Source organism: Larus michahellis, chromosome 1, assembly GCF_964199755.1.
Source record: "Larus michahellis chromosome 1, bLarMic1.1, whole genome shotgun sequence".
NCBI classification, from domain to species: Eukaryota; Metazoa; Chordata; class Aves; order Charadriiformes; family Laridae; genus Larus; species Larus michahellis.
Window position 1 is genome coordinate 16,104,406 of NC_133896.1, and position 20,478 is coordinate 16,124,883.

General features: G+C 39.2%; 1 protein-coding gene across 1 annotated transcript in view; it reads right to left on the minus strand.

Annotated features, from left to right (window-relative positions):
• The window catches only part of COG5 (component of oligomeric golgi complex 5), a 192,520-nt gene that overhangs the window by 26,212 nt on the left and 145,830 nt on the right, over positions 1 to 20,478 (minus strand). The window contains exon 14 of the mRNA XM_074579552.1: positions 20,269 to 20,368. Coding sequence (XP_074435653.1) covers positions 20,269 to 20,368 — 100 coding nt within the window. The remainder of the gene's footprint in view (positions 1 to 20,268; positions 20,369 to 20,478) is intronic.

Sequence of the window (20,478 nt, forward strand, 5' to 3'; positions counted from 1 at the left end):
AGCTATCTATATTTCAGGATACAAAATTATCCTCCAGGAAACTCCTGAAGATGCCTAGCTCTGGAAGTCTCTCAGAAAAAATATATTCAACTCATTGAACAAGTCACAGAATCACAGAATCTTCATGGTTGGAAAGGACCCTTAAGATCATCGAGTCCAATCAGACAACCTGCAATCTCTGCCGCTAGAGCATGCCCTGAAGTGCCACATCTAGATGTTTCTTAAACACCTCTAGGGATGGTGACTCAACCACCTCCCTGGGCAGGCTGTTCCAGTGCCTGACCACTCTTGCAGTAAAGTAATTCCTCCTAATATCTAACCTAAACCTCCCCTGCCGCAGCTTCAGACCATTTCCTCTGGTCCTGTCTCTATTCACCTGGGAGAAGAGGCCAACACCCCCCTCTGTACAACCTCCTTTCAGGTAGGTGTAGAGGGCAATGAGGTCTCCCCTCAGCCTCCTCTTCTCCAAGCTAAACATGCCCAGCTCCCTCAGCCTCTCCTCATATGACTTGGTCTCCAGACCCCTCACCAGCCTGGTAGCTCTCCTCTGGACACGCTCCAGCACTTCAGTGTCCCTCTTGTACAGAGGGGCCCAGAACTGAACACAGCACTCGAGGTGAGGCCTCACCAGTGCCGAGTACAGAGGCACCATCACTTCCCTGCTCCTGTTGGCCACGCTATTCCTGATGCAAGCCAGAATGCTGTTGGCCCTCTTGGCCACCTGGGCACACTGCTGGCTCATGTTAAGCTGGCCGTCCACCAGCACCCCCAGGGCCTTTTCTGCCGGGCAGCTTTCCAGCCACTCTTCCCCAAGCCTGTAGCGTTGCTTGGGGTTGTTGTGACTGAAATGCAGGACCGGGCACTTGGCCTTATTAAACCTCATACGGTTGGCCTTGGCCCATCGATCCAGCCTGTCCAGGTCCCTCTGGAGAGCCTTCCTACCCTCAAGCAGATCAACTCTCCCACCTATTTTGGTGTCACCTGCAAACTTACTGAGGGTGCACTCAATCCCCTCATCCAGATCATTGATAAAGATATTAAACAAAACTGGCCCCAAAACTGAGCCCTGAGGGACACCACTGGTGACCGGCCACCAAGAGGATTTCACCCCGTTAATCACAACTCTCTGGGCCCGGCCATCCAGCCAGTTTTTAACCCAGCGAAGAGTACACTTGTCTATGCCATGATTCGCCAGCTTCTCCAGGAGAATGCTGTGGGGGGACGGTGTCAAAGGCCTTACCAAAGTCCAGGCAGACAACATCCACCGCCTTCCCCACATCCAGAAGGCAGGCCACATGGTCATAGAAAGAGATCAGGTTGGTTAAGCAGGACCTCCCTTTCAAGTCATCAAGGGACTTTTATGAAGTGTGCCTTTAAACAGCGTTGCAGGAAAGAAAGCTCCTAAACTAAAACTGAATATACAGTAACAATTGTTTAAGAACAAAAGGAACAAACATAACATGAAAAATTTTAAGTTACAGGAAACAGTGAATCTTTACTAGTGAAAGTCTATTCCTGTACTTCCCATAGCTCCCACTCAGCATAAACAGATACCGTGCAAGCAACGTTATCTAGTATTTGCCAGCACTGCTAATAATGAAGTTTTAGGCAAGTTCTTGCAAGTACATAGGAACACAAATTTATTCACAGCACTAAGGTGACAATATCAGTTCACTGCCCTTTCTTCAACTTTAGGGATTATTTCAGTACAAACAGGCTTCTGAGGCCTTTGCAGAGGGAAAAATCTTTTCCAATGTATCTTAAATTATTTGACATCAGAATGCATCTTTAGACTAGCTGACAAATATATCATCTCAGCATCTTCCTGCCTTACTGATGAGAACAGCCATGTGAGCTACGGACATTTCTGTTTCCTTCCTGATATTTCCATTTGACAGACCTGACTGGTTTTAAGCATTCTGCTTCTCACACTTACAGCTTCACACTATAAAAACAAAACAGCTGTGCAGAGAAACACCCCGTCCATCCAGCTGACCACACTCCCAGATCCCAATAACCTTTTTTTTCCACACCTTTTTTAAGCACTGCAAAGACTATTCAACTCAGTTGGGTTTTTTGCACATTTACAACTACTAAACATAAAAACCAATACTAAGACTGTAAAATTTTACATCCTAGTCACTTAAATTTCAGTTCCTCAGGTCTCACTGTAAAGGTCTCACAATTTATTTTTCTTAAACATTATGAAATCATTAAACCATGTCTCTTCTGCTGTTAGAAAAGCCTAACCGATGAGTTAAACAAATAACAAGTACAAACATAACCCTTCTGCAGGAACAAGCAACACTTGCAGTCAGCAACGATGCACAACAGCTTCACAGATAAAGTCTAAAAATGCCTTAAAAGTAACCAATCTTTCTAAAATTGTTTACTATATTAAATACCCTTAAATTCATCAATTTGAACTTTGGCAGCTAGATGTGTTGATCCCTCGTGTATCTTAAAATAAAATCACTGGTCTAAAACAACAAGGCTTCTTCCCTACGAATGCTTCTCCTGAAGCTGTGACATCATTGGAACACCTGGTACCTACATGGATAGGTGTGCCCTACCATCATGGGAACATCTGGCACCTACATGGGTAGGTGTGCCCTACCATCATGGGAAAATCTGGCACCTGCATGGGTAGATGTGCCCTACCACCATGGACATCTGGCACCTGCATGGGTAGGTGTGCCCTACCATCATGGGAACATCTGGCACCTACATGGGTAGGTGTGCCCTACCATCATGGGAACATCTGGCACCTACATGGGTAAGTGTGCCCTACCATCATGGAACATCTGACACCTACATGGGTAGGTGTGCCCTACCATCACGGGAACATCTGGCACCTACATGGGTAGGTGTGCCTTACCATCATGGAACATCTGGTACCTGCACGGGTAGGTGTGCCCTACCATCATGGAACATCTGGCACCTACATGGGTAGGTGTGCCTTACCATCATGGAACATCTGGTACCTGCACGGGTAGGTGTGCCCTACCATCATGGGAACATCTGGCACCTACATGGGTAGGTGTGTCCTACCACCATGGAACATCTGGTACCTGCATGGGTAGGTGTGCCCTACCATCATGGGAACATCTGGCACCTGCACAGGTAGGTGTGCCCTACCATCATGGGAACATCTGGCACCTACATGGGTAGGTGTGTCCTACCATCTACAGCAGAAGTCTCACAATGATTTCTATGACCTTGCCTACAGGCAAGGAGGTTCTGCCCTGAGCTCTGTCCAACAGGGTTCATGTACATACACTTTGCCACTAGCATATATCTGCATTTCAGGTAGTTTATCACTATTCCAAGATTCCAATGACTCAGGCTGAACTCTTGACACTTCTAATATCCATCGTACAATCATGCATCGAGGTAGGAAAATGAGTCTCCCCAGTTCCAACAAACTATGCTTATGGCCCGTTCACTTTAGACACAGATCACCCCTCAATTCATTTTCCATCATACCCAGTTTTGGCAATTATTCATATTCAATAGCATTCATATATATTCTCATATATAGCAAGTACTTTTGAAGATCTCTGCGGGACACAGCTTATGCATTTAAGCACAGTGGTAATGTAACTCTTCCTCTGTTATCTGCCCACTGGGGATTGCACTGTGTAAACAGGTTAAGTCAAACAAGTGTGAAGCCTAGCCACATCCACTCAGCTGAAAGACATGGTACAAGGTCTTTCTTTTTGATGAGGGCATTAGAGACAAAATCTGATGCCTTTTTAATCAGTTTGATTTATCCAGAAATGCAGAAGGCCAGGGTAAATTTATGCTAGGCAGAAATAGGGAGGACAGAAAGGGTGACTTCATCCCAAATCAGAATCTATTTTGGGAAAGAAACAACTGAAATACAAAGCTTAGCTGAAGGACCAGATCCTATCTCCAGGGAACCGTCAGTCACCCTGGGAGTTAGTCTGGCTTGAGCTTGCTAGCTGAAAAAGAAAACTGAGGAGAAGAAACCATGCTGAAGCCAGACCTGAATGAGCAGTAACAATCCCAGAATCACAGAATACCAGCTTGGAAGGGACCTCAAGGATTATCTGGTCCAATCTTTCTTAGCAAAAGCACAGTCTAGAGAAGATGGCCCAGCACCTTGTCCAGCTGAATCTTAAAAGTGTGCATGTTGGGGGATCCACCACATCCCTGGGGACATTATTCCAATGGCTGATTGTTCTCATTGTGAATAATTTTTCTGTTGTGTCCAACTGGAATCTCCGTAGGAGTAACTTGTACCCATAACAAGGACTGTAACTGTTCCACTTTTCTGTATCTGTCTTCAAGTACAGGAACTGATTTTTCAGTCTTAACTTCAGTTGGGTAAACAGTTTCCACTTTTACCTCAAAGCCTGTCTGCTATTTACAGCAATTTCATGGGCACCAGCAAAGCACAGGCACCCCATTCCCCAGCAAGTGGCAATTCTACAATGGTGACACGTCAGTATGAGCTCCCTTTACTAACATAAACTACCAGCACACTGGCAACACGAGATGCTAGTGAGGAAGAGAAGTCTTCCAACAGGAAATACTAACCAGGACTTTTGTATCATGCATCCAGGCACTAGCACAAGGGTTACGTCTCAAGAACTGAGGGAACATGAGCTTCCACCACACACTGCATTTCAAGAAAACTCCAAGGGCTGCTGTTAAACTAAAATGAGAAAAAACCACGGAAGTACTGCCTTTCTGATATGTATTTGAGGACGTTCCCTAAGGTCAGAGGTTTAAATTTGCAGGTTCAATCCAATAGCTGACTAGCTGAAGGAAGCTGGCTAGAAGACTTTTTTTTTTTAAATCTAATTCAACAGAATCTGAGGACTAAGTAGCAGATTGCTTAGTTCATTGAACCAAAAAGACACTTGTTGAAGCTGATACGCAAAAAGATGCGTCACAAAGAGGAACAAGCTGACTGAAGGCCATCTGACTTGCTTCAGTCTGACATGGTCGAGAAACTGTAAGCCATGACTGGCACTGTGCTCTCACCAAATTCAGAAGTCCTTCTGGAAAATAGTTGCTTTTAGTTTGTATTCTTCTAGTGTAGTTACACTGCTTCACCTGCAGCGATTGCAGGTGCCTCGTATCGGGTCAGTAAGTTGCACAATGCAGAAAATTTCATGAATGATTCCCCTGACCACATGCAGGAAACCACAACGTAGAGAAATAAGCACTTCTGTTGAGTAATTCACCTAGCCTATTTTAGAGACTCTGCTTTAGGGAGAGAGTAAATGCATCCTGTATGCACCCATTTCCCTCTGCTAACTATAAAGGGAATCTAAAGCAGTACCGCAGATGCATACAGGTATCTATACTGCCTGAAGTCATCGGGTGAATTCTCACCCTATAAATGTATTTGTGCCCCTTTGCATAGACCCGCCTTGGAAACATGTCTTGGAAATAACTAGATCAAGTGTTCTGGATTTTACACTTTTCTTTGTTTAATACCTAAGAACAGACATGTAATTTGACAGCATGGATTTGATCTCACATGTTGAGACGTGTGCTATAAGACTGCTTTCGGTTTAAATTCTTGTTTTCACCACGAAGCAATGAACGTAGAATTTAGATTAGGATGTGAATCAAATCATCAGTTCTCCCTCGGGTTATAAGAAAATGCTAACTGAGTTTGTCTTTTTCTTGTAGAAAAGCTCAGACTATTGATACAACTTTTCCTATAATTTGTTTAGTGTTTCAAAGTGACTAACTTCCCCCCTTTCAACAAGTGGCAGCTCAAGAGACACTGATTTGCGAGCTAGTTTGCTACCATTCACTTCACAGACTGAACATTTTGTGAAAAAGCTCAGTTTCACACTAAGTAACTAAGATCTTGCGTACGTCCTTATTGATGGTTTTGAAAAACTCCATTTATTTGATTTCTCTACTCTAAAACAGCCTCAGCAAACCCACCCTCTAAAGCGCAGGAAACAGCACCATAATTTAGAAGGAGCATGGAGAAGATCTTAAATCAAAATAAGATGAAAGTAGTGCCTCTCAACAAAGCATTTGATCTAACTCTAGGATCACGAGACTAATGTGTTTTGATAGCACAAATTGAACTCCAATTGTCAAGCTGACATTTTCAGGAATAAATACATTCCTAATCGAGGCAGCTGATGTGGCCATACCTCTGGCAGAAAGCAATCAATCCATCTGGCACTTGGCCTCCTGCCTGATCATAACAACTTATGATAACGCACAGAATCCATTTACAGAGTTTCTGAGTCAATAGGGCTCGGCCTTGGGATTTCTCCCATAAGCTACAAATAGTTGGGATGATTTACTATTAGGTTTAATGTTTTCCACACAGCAGGAGCATTTTACAATCTCTTTCCATCTAAGAAACACAAAAGTTTACTAGAATCAGTTTGCTCTTTTTGTAAAAACATGACACCGTTTAGCAGAAAAATATATAACAATCTGAACTCCAGTAGCTATGCCACCTCATATATTAGTTACTTAGAGGACAATGTGGAAAAAGAAGAGACGTAATTTAGACGTTCAAAGTGTAGGGTTTGAATTAATGTGTCAGGGCAAATAACGTTCTTGACAGATGAAGATAAACTAAAATTACAGAAAATCAAATAAAATTTAAGAATAAATCATAAATAAGACCTTATGTTCTTGGAATGACTTCTAATTTTTCAAAGAGGATGAAATATTTCAAGATATGAAGAAAGAAATAAGTTGTGAGTTCAGGCAATAGCTTGAAATGTACATAAAACCATTTATATTGCACCCTCAGGACATTTTTATAGCTTCCACAATATCTTTCTTTTTTTTTTTTTAGCTTCCTCAGAAAAACAAAAAAATTATATTCTAGGAATACAGAAATGGAGCTCCATGGTGAAGGCATTCAAAATCTTATAGAAAACACAATCATTATTTTGGGAAGAAAAATTTGAAGGAACTGTTAAGTCCTTGACCAAGAAAAAAGACCTAACATCACGCTCATACTATTCATGCTAGAACAACAACAGTCATCCAACCGTTCCCTCAGGAGCATTTCTGGTTTGGGGTTTGGTGGGGTTTTTTCTTCCTTAATATTTTCAAAAGCAGAAGAAATGGAAGGAAAACAGTAAATGGTCTTTCTGTAACAGAAAAGACAGGATTTATCTCTAAGTCTTCAAATCATCTGAGAAGAAAAGCACTGTACAAAATGAAAAGCGAGTAATGGTTTGTGGCCCTTAAATAATGAGATGCTTTAAAACAACTCCGCTATGAGAAAACACCTAAACCCAGTAACTTTAAGGAATCTCAGAGAATCCTAAACCTGAAGCACTCAGAATCATTTCTCAGCTTACAAAAATTATGCCCCTCATATCTGACGTTTTTTCAGACAGGTTTATCTAGCTAGCCCAAGTCTGAGGAAGATTTCAAGGACAACGTGTTGATCCTGATACCTCTGACTGTAACAGTTTACTGAATTCTTCATGCTTGCCAAATTAGTGGCTGAATGATTAATCATATTTTATATGTCATCCCAATAGCTGCTGGTCCCAACCAACTACCAAGAATGCACCTCCAGAGGTGAAGTGCAGACGTCCATCCCCAAGACACATAAGATGGGTCCAATATGATAGGGTGATATCCACCTACACATAAGAAATATAATCAGCTTCTTTAATTGCCATCTGCCTTTTTTGGTATCAAGTCCAGGCGTTAATTGAGATAGAATACTTCTACCCTGCAGAAGGTTACAAATGAGCTTTACATTGTCCAACTCTCATTAGAGTTGTGTCATGGTTTTGGCTAGGATTAAGCTGACTTTCTTACTAGCAGCTGGTATAGTGCTATGTTTTGGATTTAGGATGAAAATCATGTTGGTAAAACACTGATGTTTTGGGTTGTTGCTAAGCTCTCAAGGCCTCTTCTGCTTCTCACACCACCCCGCCAGCAAGTAGGCTGGGAGTGCACAAAAAGTTGGGAGGAGACACAGCTGGGACAGCCGGCCCCAACTGACCAAAGAGATACTCCATACCAAGTAACATCATGCTCAGCAATAAAAGCTGTGGGAAGAAGAAGGAAGGGGGGGACATTCGGAGTTAGGGCGTTTTGTCTTCCTGAGCAACCATTACGTGTGATGGAGCCCTGCTTTCCTGGAGATGCCTGAACACCTGCCTGCCAGTGGGAAGTAGTGAATGAACTCCTTGTTTTGCTTTGCTTGCATGTGCGATTTTTGCTCTGCCTCTTAAACTGTCTTTATCTCAACCCACAAGTTTTTCCTCACTTATACTCTTCTGAGTCCCTCCCCATCGCAACCAGTGGGAGTGAGCAAGCGGCTGCGTGGTTCTAGCTGCCGGCTGGGGTTAAACCATGACAAGTTGTTCCCAAATTGCAAAATTCCAAACCCTGTACCATATCAACATATACTTAACCAAATCCATTTCTGAATCATAGAATTTAATATGGTATGAAATAACTTAGACCACACTATAATAAAATCCTGTAAGGATTGTGCAATCTTGCTCTTTCTCTACCTATTAGCAAAATTACATGCTAGATCTAAAGAAGTCTTTTAACCACTTTCCCAGCAAGATAAAATGAAGTACATAGTACTCTCAAAACCAGCCTTTTATCCTTGGATGATTATTTCTGGAGTTTAGCCAGTATCTCTTAAAAAAAAAAAAAATCACACATTTGTTATGTGAGTCACGATCTAACCAGCAAAAGACAACATAAGAATGAAGAAAATTTTTCGTGAAGTTATTTTTTAATGCAACTTTCTCCTCTAGATTTTTAATTCAATTTTTAAAATTTTAAATGCTTTAAGTGACTTTATCAGCTAGACATTTCTAAGTATTCACTGACCAATATAAGTAGCTTCCTAATGACTGCCTTAACAAACCTTCTGATCTTTCCATCCAAAAAAAAATATAATTACAAAACCTTAGCTGACCTACTGCCATCTTTAGCTTTTATTATTGTACAGTGAAATAGTAATTATTCTGAAATTATTTTAGTATATAATAGCTTCCCACATATTCTATTTTAAAACCTATTAATGAATTCCTTTAATGTGCCAAATATTGAATTCATATTTTTGGGTTCTCTCATTTAAATAGCACAGATACAATGTTTTTCAATGACAGTAACACCATGTCTTCAAGGTATTGGTATAATACAATTAATTCACATATCTCAAAAAGAATTGGGGAAAATATAATTTTTCACATTACTTACACCATTGTTACTGACCCATTAGTTACAGAAAACCTTTCCCGAAGTGTCATTTCACTAGTGTTCTGAGGATTTGTGAGCTTATTACATTTCATACTTCCATCCAAAGTTCACAATATTCGACACTTAGACAGGAGGACTAGATACATTTCCCTGGAACTGTCAGACATATCTCATTGTTGGAATATGTCCTGAATAGTGATTCACCCGCAAATGAAAGCTCACAATTCAATATAACACCATCTAATACAAGACATGGATTAATTCCTGTAAGACCACATAATAAAAAAGGCAATCAGAAATTCACTTTAAGCCATTACAATGAGAATTCATCATGCTTTTCAATTCAAAACCATCACAGGCCCCATAAATTTGCTGGAGTTTAAATCTGATGCCAAAATTCCAGTGCATGAACAGTATTTTCCCTTCATTGGAAGAATCTGATTCCAGGAAATCTTGTCTCTCTCTCTCTCCACTCCGTTCTCCCCTGCTTCGTTGAATTATTCAGATACTCAAATTTAGCTATGTCAGATAAGAGTATGGGTGGACAAAAAAACAACAACGCAGATATCCCAGACCACATAGATGTGTCAGCAAACACCAGTAAACATCCTAATGGAGATGCAGCTCACGTCAGTTTTCTTGCTAGTATAGCATATTTCATTTGGGGAACTTCTATTAAATGAGCAAACCGATGTTTTTGGTTGGTGTAAGGTACATTTCTCCTTAGGAATATATATGACTAAAGCCAGCCCAACAAATGCTTTCCTCCATAAATGTGGTCTTCATTTTTTTTTCATTTCCCTAAGAAGAAATCAAAATCATAGCCCTCCTAGATCAACATCTCTTGCAACACATTACGGATATTTTTCCTTGCCACTAGGCAGACAGGGGAAAAATCAATGGAGAACTTGTTTAGTCCAGCCCCTCTCTGCCTTTTCCTCATCAACCACTAAGTATAAACTGAAAGGTTCAAAAAAAATCCTATCTCCGTGAATACTCAGAGGAACATAAGAACCGATCCTTCTCATCCAACTGTTTTATCATTGCAATGTTTTAACTTGTAAATCCCATCTTTCTTTGCATTTCTGCTTTTCTTAACTATTTCACTGATCGAGCCAAGACGTTCCAATATAGTCTCTGGATCAGTTATAATACACTTAGCCTTTCAGATTCCTAACAAAAATATGCCATTCATATTGCTTATAATCTAAATAACACACTGAAAACAGCTTATTTAAATCTTCATTCCCCTGATCAAGCATGACAGACACTTTCTTCCAATAATGACATTACAAAAATTCCTTGTAAAGATGTTGTCTCTTTCTCAGCTCAGAGTTTATGCTGAATTAATTGTTGTTTTTCTATTCTACCTGGCTTTTTAGCATTTTCTTTCCTCATTCTTTGTAAACCTCAAGGTTTACAAACCAAAGAGAAGCATTAATAAATTAGAGATTGTTTATAAACAGTAACAATATAAACAAAGATCAAAGCCCATTTAACTTTGATTCTATGATTCAAGGCAGGCCAGTCAGTGTAATTAGCTCACTCCCCAGTTCATCTCACATTCAGTTTGGTTTAATGGAGTGAAATTCAGATGAAGTCAGAAACAATTACTGCAGCTGATGTCTCCCCAGTTTCTCACACAAATCTGAAAAACGTACTGGACCAGATACTCATACCCGACACTTAAAATGAGCCGTTTCTCAGTATGTTAGTAAGTCTGCTGCTTTCAATGCCTGAATAGCACGAGATGATTCTATAATTGTAATCTCAGGAAGAGATCTCGGAAGATCTGTGAAGCCATAGCATGAGAGAATTAAGCTTACAAAACTACATCACCAAAGACAAACAGCAGACTATTTTCTATTGACTATCTCATATATCAGATGCATCATAAATCCATAAAGATGAAATCACAAAAAAAATCAAGACTCATCTGCCACAATATCATAAATAGTTATGATGACGGGATGGATGTGCAGAAAGTTGAGATCTATTTTAAACCCCAGTAATTACAAACTAGTTTTTAAATATACTCAAAGGAAAGGATCAGCTTTTTTTGCAGAAAATTTGAAAGACAAAAATAAATTTTCTGGAGTAGCATGAGAAAAATATGGTCTGTTTTCTCACAGTCTTTATACTCAAAAACCTGCCTCTTTAAACTCAAAAGCCTCCCAAATAATCTATTCCAACCTATTCTAAATGGCTAGCTAGTGGACCAGAGATATTTAATAGGGACATATTAATGCTGAATATCCTCTAAAAGTGGAAAACTGAAAAGGTCATTATGGGTAACAGCAAAAGATTAAGCCACCCAAGTAGCATTAAAGAACAGTAGCTGGGCGTGTAAGTAAAGCAGAATTGGGAATCTTGCACCTGCAAATCACAAGTTCAAATATAAACTGGATTGAAGGACAGTGAGAGAAAAATTGTCTCAGTTTCAGTCCTAGTGGAAAGTGGGTATTTACTAAAATCTTCGTAACGTGTTATCACTGAATGACAATCTTATTTGAAGCCTCAGGCAGGAGACCTGTGATGGAAAAGGTCTGAGAGAAGAGAAAATCATCTTTAAAAATGACTCCTATAGACTAGAGACAGAGCACAATGACAGGGTAATGTACTGAGCCATACAAGTTTTGTGGGCAATACTAAAAATAATTTAAGAACAACTGCAGCAGAGCTGACTTTCCATTATATATATTTTGATGCTAATCTTATGTAATGCATTTGATGCTGATCAGCATTACAAAGATCAGTGCTCTAAAAATATCTGAACATGACAGATAGATAGATGCTCCTCAGCCTATATCTCCATCCATTACATTCACTAAAAATAGAATATTAAATTACAGAAAGGGTTGGTTGCACTGGCATCCAGAAAGGTGTCATCTGAGTTGGCTCAAAGAAATACATGGCCACCTGAAGAAAGTGTTGAACTCCTGAAAAGAGTTAATATTCAAAAGACAGATAATAATACCCAGGAGTTAATATCCAAGAAATAGATAATAATTTCTTTGAGTTGGCTCAAAGAAATACCTGGCTACCCCACGAAAGTGTTGAACTCCTGAAAAGAGTTAATATCCAAGAGTTTTCTTCCACCCATCCAGCAGTATTTGGAGTTGACAAGTAGCCACAACACCACAGACAACTGTGCTCTTTTCAAGGACTAAAACTCTGGTAGAAACACCAAATGCTATCTGAAAATAAGAAGTACGGCTGACAAGCATTACAGATAAAAAAAAAACATGTTTAGGAAAGCGTATCTTTTGAAGCTCTGGCAATCTGAGACAATCTTAAGACCAAAAGCAATGTTACTATAGAAGAAATCAGCATCTCCTAACTTTTGCCTTAGAGATTTATTTACATCAGAAGTAAGAAAGTACGAATTCCAGATGCGAGAAAAAAATTACCCAATCTGTCAGCATTTTAAGCTTCCTCTTGAACAGCTTTTGCATGTCGCTCTCGTTTGTTCTCATTCACATATTGGCTACACCCATAGCAGTAAATTAAACAGTGCCAGGAAAGGCTCCTGGATCTGGCATGTGATCATCCCTACCACTAAACTGTTAGGACAGTCATTAGCAAGTTTTTGGCCTGGGTCAACAACTAGTCTCCCAAATAATCTCCAGCCATGGCTCGGGAGAGGCAGTATCAGAGAGATTATCCCCAAAAGGGTGCTGGCAGGCAGCCATGCGCTTTGGGAAAGAGGAGCCCTTTCCAGGCATGAGGAAGGCTGTCCTGCGCCAGCTGGACGCAGTGCCCAGGAGTGTTCCCAGGCACCTTTCCTCGACTAGTACAGACATTACTGTCACGTCCCATGTTGGACACCAAGAGAATTCACAGCTAGGATGGCAAATTCAGTCCTGAGTGTCAGTCATAAACCTTTACTGACCTTGTACTGTCAAGTGAGAGAGGCAGACATTAACATAAACATCAGGGTGACAGTGCGGAGCAATTTAATACACAGCCTTTCCGCAGCAAAACCAGACACGTTTTGCTGATCCTTGAAGTGAGGCCAACACTAATCAGAATGAGCGTCGATGATACAAATTTGCCTTCAAGCAGATGAGACCAAGCTCACATACTCACTTACATTTACCGTTCTGAGGACAGTTATATGTTTTTCTTTCCATGCCATACTCTGTTTCAAAAGCAAAACCAGACCATCTGGGGACAAGCAGTGAGCGATCTGGATATATCAGCCTTTGAGGCTGAAGGAGGGGTTGAAACAACAATGAATTGTTATATTTTTCTACTTCTTATGCTTTTTTTTGGTATTTATTTTCTTAAACAATAACACACTAAAAACATCTGTCATCAAGTACATGTTACTCATCATTATGCCAGATAATAATGCTTTACAGTAACGCAGTCCCAGCTACACTATTTAGTACCAGTTAATTGAAAAGTAGATCTCAGAAAAACCTCCGAACGAATAGAGTTTAGAAATAATGTATATTAGTTTTAATCATAGAATTTTTATGTCAGTCACTTTACATTTAAACATTAATCCAATTAAATATTCAGAGTTGTTTTCCAACATCTGAAATCCAGTTTCACCATTGCACTGAAAAACACTATCAGGATAAAACAAAGCTTCCCAGTTACTTCCCAAGAACCTTTTTGTACTTTGCTGAGTACCCACATATTCCTGCTCACATTACTGCTCTAGTACTCTGTGACTGGTGCACATTCCAAAACCATGTATAACATTACATAACTCCAATATTTACTTAAGTAAATGTAAATAAATCTCAATATACTACTGAGATCCATGACAGTGAGAAAGAGGCTGCCTACTCTCTATCACAGATATCACCTGATGCTGACTTTTCCCTCAAAATAACCCAGAATCTAAAAACCTCGTTCACCAAAGAAAATCCATACAAATTTCTTTGTGTGCTAAGTGTACCGTGGTCCATTGCTTTTGGGATCAGAATGTCAAGTTCTCTTTCATTTTGCCTTTTGGCATGTCCAGTACGAGAGGTCTCTTATAATATGTGAATCATGTCCTTGATGAATCATGTCCCTTTGAGGACATGGGACAACTATTTGAACCTTGGCTCAGTGACTCTAATTTTTGAGGCACTTACGTCTTCTCTTCAATTTTTAAACTCAAAATTCACTTGTATTACTGGGTCTTTAGCATTTTAACTTTGAAATATATAAAATACACCAAGTGTCACCTTATGTTTTCTTAAGAAAGTCGGGGAAGAATTCTTCAAAATGCCAGGAAGGACCGTGCTCTCTGTACAGCACTTAAAAACTTCCAAGTGGCTTGTGCTAGATAAACCTGATGATCAGAAAATCCCACAACCGTTGCCCAGGGTAAAATCCTGATGAGAAGCCAAGCCTCTACCATGAGCTGTGGGCAAAGGATAGATTAGTAGCTCTCCCAGAGCACTGCCCACAGCCTGTATTTTGGGCCTCCACCTCATTCATCAACTTTTGTAAGAGGTATGTCACAAGTCCAACCACATTTAGTTAAGGGAATAAAAAAACAATTCAAATTCTCTATTTCCTTCCTCCCTCATTACACCCACTCTCCTCCATCTTCTGAGTGCTTCCTCTTTATGATTGATTACAAGTCTGACAGTGGAGAAGATCTCCATTATATCATCTGCCTGCAGCCTCTTGTCTCTTGGAAAGATCCCTTTTTTTAGACAAACTTTTCTGAAACATATTACTCCATAATATACAATATTCCATATTTAGGAACGTTCTCCAATTACAGGCAATCACAGCTCCCACTGATTTTAGCCTTATCTACCCTAACCTTAGGATAAATCTGCCTAGAGTGATATGGTCGTGCAGATTCTTGCTTTGCTTGTACTTCAAGGACACATGAACTCGGTCTGCTCGTGCTCCAGACTGTGTTGTGCTCAGCAAGGTGCCAAGCTTGAGCTGGTCACCCTGGCTTGGAGTGGAGCTAAAACGTGCCTTGCCACCTGGGAGCACAGCAGAGTGAGTTTGTGTTTGCCTCAATCATGTAAGCATGCCATTACGTACCCGCAGTCTTAAGACAGTTTGATCTACCAGAAGTTGCCAGCATAATCACCCCCACCTGCTCTGAAAAGCAAGAGGGCAACCTGATTTTTACAATCCTGCCTCTGCAAATTACTCTTTGCTTGTTTATTGGCTAAAAGATACCAGGCCGCTTTGTCTCTGACAGCGAGGCCTTACGGTGGGAGGAGGCAGCAAGACAGAGCCTCCACAAGACAAGACGGGAGGGATTGCTGTGGGACTCTGACTGCAATTACATGGAATCACATAGTAAAGATAGTCTGACAGGATGACTTTAACTCTAGGGAGGAAACTAGTAGAGGTCTCCAGGTTCAAAAAGTAGGAGAATCGCATCTTTTCTAAACAACTGCATTTTCGTGTTCACAGCACAACACATTTCATCTATGTGCACTTGGTGGGTGTGTTAGTGTATTTCAATCCACCCACACGCCAAGCTGAACAGAAATAGCATAAGAGAACATACAGTACTTACATTTCTACTCACAATATATAAGGTAACTGAAATCATCACTCTAAAAGCAGAAAGAATGCAACAAAACCCTCAACAATAAATATTGTTTGAAATAGTCCTGCGCTGGGAAGGGAACAGACTAGATGACCAAATAGGGCTCCTCCATCTTCAATCTCTATAAGGACAACAGATCTTGCAATTTATTTTTCTGCCTGTTGGCAAAAGTACACACCTTGTAAACTTTCAGAGCTTTTAACTCCCAATGTTTCATGATTTCTCTCCAGTTCTAAGTATCAGTAAGGGAAATAGCTCTCTCAACAGGCAAACCAAACCCTAGTGTTTGCAAAGTTGCAACAAAGAGATTTTTAATTATGAGAGACATCAACATTTTGAGTACATTTAAAATTCATCTCAGTAAATTAAAAAATTACAGGTAATCAATGGGTAAAATATAGTTTTGTCTCACTTCCAATCAACAGGTGAATATGATTTTCATTTTCATATACCTAAATGAGAAATCTGACAAAGTAACAAAAATCAAACATGAATTTAAAATGCTTCTGCAATCAATCAGGCATCTTTTCAAAAGCAGACAGACAAAATCTGTTTACTTCTTATTATGGAAGATTACTGTAGAGTACTACCCTAGAGCAGGGGTCTTCAAAGTGGGGTGCGTGCACCACAGGGGTTATGCAAGACAATCCATTGGGGTGCAGGAAGAAAATAGCAGAGCTTCAGTAGTACATGTATGTAATTTATAAATAAATAGACAAACATATAATGGGGGTGCATGCTCAAAAAACTTTTACTGATAGGCATGCATGACTGAAAAAGTTTAGGAACCACTGCCCTAGAAGATCCTGCCACGCAATTACTGCTGCCATGTCAAAGGCATCTAATGGAGATGCTGCTGAGATACAAGCTCTCTTTTACAATTCTTCTCAACTATCAGTTATACAAATGGGTGAAAATCTCCCTAGGAGGCAGATTTGTGAGCTCCTATCTTTTGTTAAGCAGCATGGATTCTCAGAAAACCCCAAATTTACTCAACTTTTTCTTTGTTTTTAGGAAATGCAACTTACTGGTTTCTTATTAATCTCTTTCCTCCACTGTACTTATGTCAGTATCTGATGAAAGAACTAATTTTCCTTATGTGGCCAGCTAAACAAGAGCACAACACGTTATATGTGTCAATCAAGACAGGTAACTTACGGTATTCACAAATGGGAATGGATGTCCCCTCTGGAAAACTCTTAAATCAAGGAGAAAAGTTAGTGTTCTTTTTTATCTGGACTACCTCACTCGTATAAAAAAGTGGCTACTGAACAAAATCTGGGTCAGTAAGCAGCCATTATGTTAAAAAGTAAGCAATGGATTAGAATGTGCAAATGCAGAAGAGGAAAATTTTGCTCTTATACAAAACATGATGATCAGATTTGTTAATCTCTCTTCCAATTTGGAATGAGAAGGATGTAGAAATGGTGACTGAACAGAAATCTTGTGGTATCTGTAACCATTATGAAGATGTTTGGGCTGCCTCATTTAGGGAAAATGTGAATAAGAAGAGACAAAATAATAACGGCACAGAGAAAATTTACCAAGCACCCTTCCTCAGCATCACCTAGCAAAACACAGGATGGGTGGTGAAGTTGAAATGTAATACTCTTAAATTAACAGAAATATTTTTTTTAAATTTAGTGCAATGTATAATTATTCCTTCAAACTCTGTATAGTAAGGACATCTGCAATTACACTGAGTGAAATTAGGACAATAATTCTGAACGCTTCAGTGGCATACACCAACCACATCTCGCAAAGGGTTAGCAAGAGATTCACCCAACAGCAGAACAGATCTACCTATTGCTCGCAGAGGGTTATTTATATCTTCTCTGAAATCATTTGAACTGGTTAATACAAGAATAGGTCTCAGGCACAGTAACAGCTAGTTCTTTGGGTGGGAAAAGCTGAAAACTAAAAGCCAGCACTCTACAAAGGCACGAGTAACACAAACGTTTTGGATTCACAGGAAGAGGCCATTTTTTTCTTACTTGTTTTTTGCTTTAGTACTATATGTACAAATTGCTAGATGCTGCTTTTACTCAAAGGTAAAATCTTTGAGTCTTGAATAAGATACTTCTTGTTATTCGTCCTATCTAAAGGTAACTGAAGAAACAGCGATGAAGGCTTAGTGAATGGTAATTCCTTTTTTTATGAAATGCAATAAATACAAACCCTGGCATCAGAATATCTCAACATTTTTAGGACTGCATATTTCAGTTTTTCACCATTCAAATCTACTTGCAATATTACAACAACATTAAAAAAAATAATTTTCTAATGATTCTTAAAAGCCCCCCCCAATCTTCCTTCACTGAGAATTCTGAGGTTCATTTGTTTACTTTTAATTTGGAAGAGAACTCAATTGTGAATTCCTCCAGGAAATTAAATTTCCATCTTTAGCACTGCTCTACTATAGCAATCAGAAATGAAGCATCTGAGCGGAAATGTTACATGGTCACCCTTCTCAGCTTTAGAAAGCTATCGTTGGAGACTGGATTGCAAGACTGAATGAAGATTGCATTCTTGGCTACATCACTAAAACATAATGAAGCAGTGCTGTCTGACATAGCTCCTGTTCTACACATGGTACACATTTCAGGCTCAATCTGTCTTCCCATAAATAGGTACCAAAAAAAGTTAAGATGTTATAGATTATATCCACAGAGCTGGCAGGCATGGCACAGGACAAGTGGGAGAGCCATGCTCTTCTGGAGAGGCGGCTGGAGGCTAGGCATGATATTTTAGCACTTTAAAGATGGCACTATACACTTATGCCTTGGCAACTGTGTTGAGCCCTTCCAGTTTTAAATTCTGTAACGTGTATCAGTAAGGAAAGAAAAAAAATGTAAAAAAAAAATGTAGTTGTGCAATACATAGTTGATATTTTCTTACGATTTTCAGGTATATTCTTGTAGGACGTTCATGTTAACTCTGCCAGTTTGACTAATCCTGTCACGTAGTTTTCCAAAGTTTTAGGTTTTATTTTCTGTTGTCAGACTCAAGAATTTCAAGGGCTCAGACTCCCTCTTTCCTCCTACATTTTTGTAGTTTAAGGCCAGCTAATACAAAGCCACAAATCATATCCTTGTCAGCTTATTTCTACATATCCTTTTTTTCAGGGTTTCTTAAGAATCTGCCTGCTGGCTGATCACAAAACGAAGTACGCTTCCAAACAAGCCACTGGCCAGATTCAAACTCTAACAGAGACGATGAGCACAACAGACCCCAATGCTTTCACAGTTACAGCTGATACAACTTTTTTTTTCCTGTTGAAAGCCACTATTTGACACTACAGTCCATGAAAAACTGAGACATGTGTAACATTTTTTACTCATGATGACTCTCATGACCTACTAAAAATCCTGATTTCTTTCATGAGCAAATTTCATTCCGAAATTATGAAGCCATGATTCAGTATCTTTGAAGGAAGACCCAGCTTTAGAACTACACTCTAAATATATAGCAAAATATATATGTAAACACATATTATTATTTTAAAATTTTAAATATTCTTTACAGCCTTCATGATTGCTTCACCTATGTTCCTCTTCCATACGCTAGTTTGCAAACTTCCAATACAACCAACAGACATGGTAAACAAGGCATATGTTATTGAATTTCTATTTTTTTAAAGCTATTCAGAGACAGCAGGTGTCTAAAAGGTAAAGAGAATCCATACTATCTTAATTGCTGCAATGTTTTGTAGCCAATTGTTACAAAAAATTGTTAAGTATCTCTGTTTAAATGAACCATATAGTAAATGAATGTCACCAGTGCCTGAGTTTGCTTTCAGAATTAATGTTGTTCAAGTGAAAATCTTGTTTACAAATACAAGTAGTTAGTCATTTCTTGTGGGTCTGCATATTGCAAAAATTAATTTTCATCTCTTCATAAGAAAAGCATTAAACTTTCAGCAACAGGCTTCACAAGAAAATGGCTGATGTTAAAAATTATTTTTCTGTATAATGAAACTTTCACTGTACTGCCCATTGGCTTTTGGGGGATCCTTACCCAAAGAATAAGCCTTTGGGGATCCTTCCTCTATTCACTTTAACACTAGGTAACAGTGCATGGCAAATGAATGGAAGCATTTGACCAATGTAAACAAATCAAGGGTCAGTTAAATATATGGCAAATAATAAATATATGTGAAAAATGCCCAAATTTTGTTGCAAATAGTGAAAAAATATATTTGAATACTCGAGATTTTAATACCATAAAGACAAGGTATCATATAACTAATATTACACTGAAATGAATTGTCTCAATTTTACTTAACGACAACAATTTCTATTTTTTTAATTAATACGGCACATTCAATTTGGAGTTATACAGACAAATTTTACAGCTATCAATAGACCATGTTTATCTGAAGGCAGAACGTAATCGAAAATGTTTCCAAATACAATGGAAAGCCAATCAGAAGGTTTTGTCTAACTAGATTGCTTTACTGTTATGTGGTAAATCTACAAACAGAACATTGTACATAGAAAAACATACATTTTTAGAAATTTAAAATTACTTACAAGCTGCTCAGACTTTACACCGTAGAGCTGAATGGTCTTTGCCACATTTTTTGCCACAGCTAAACTCAGGTCTGGATCAACAGCAGCCACATTTAGCTCACTGTAAGCAAGGATTACAAATCTTAATTAACAACTAAACAGTACTGTATTTAATTGACAAAGAATTAACTATGAATAAGTAGTTACGTGGCATGTCAATTTAGAGAGAGT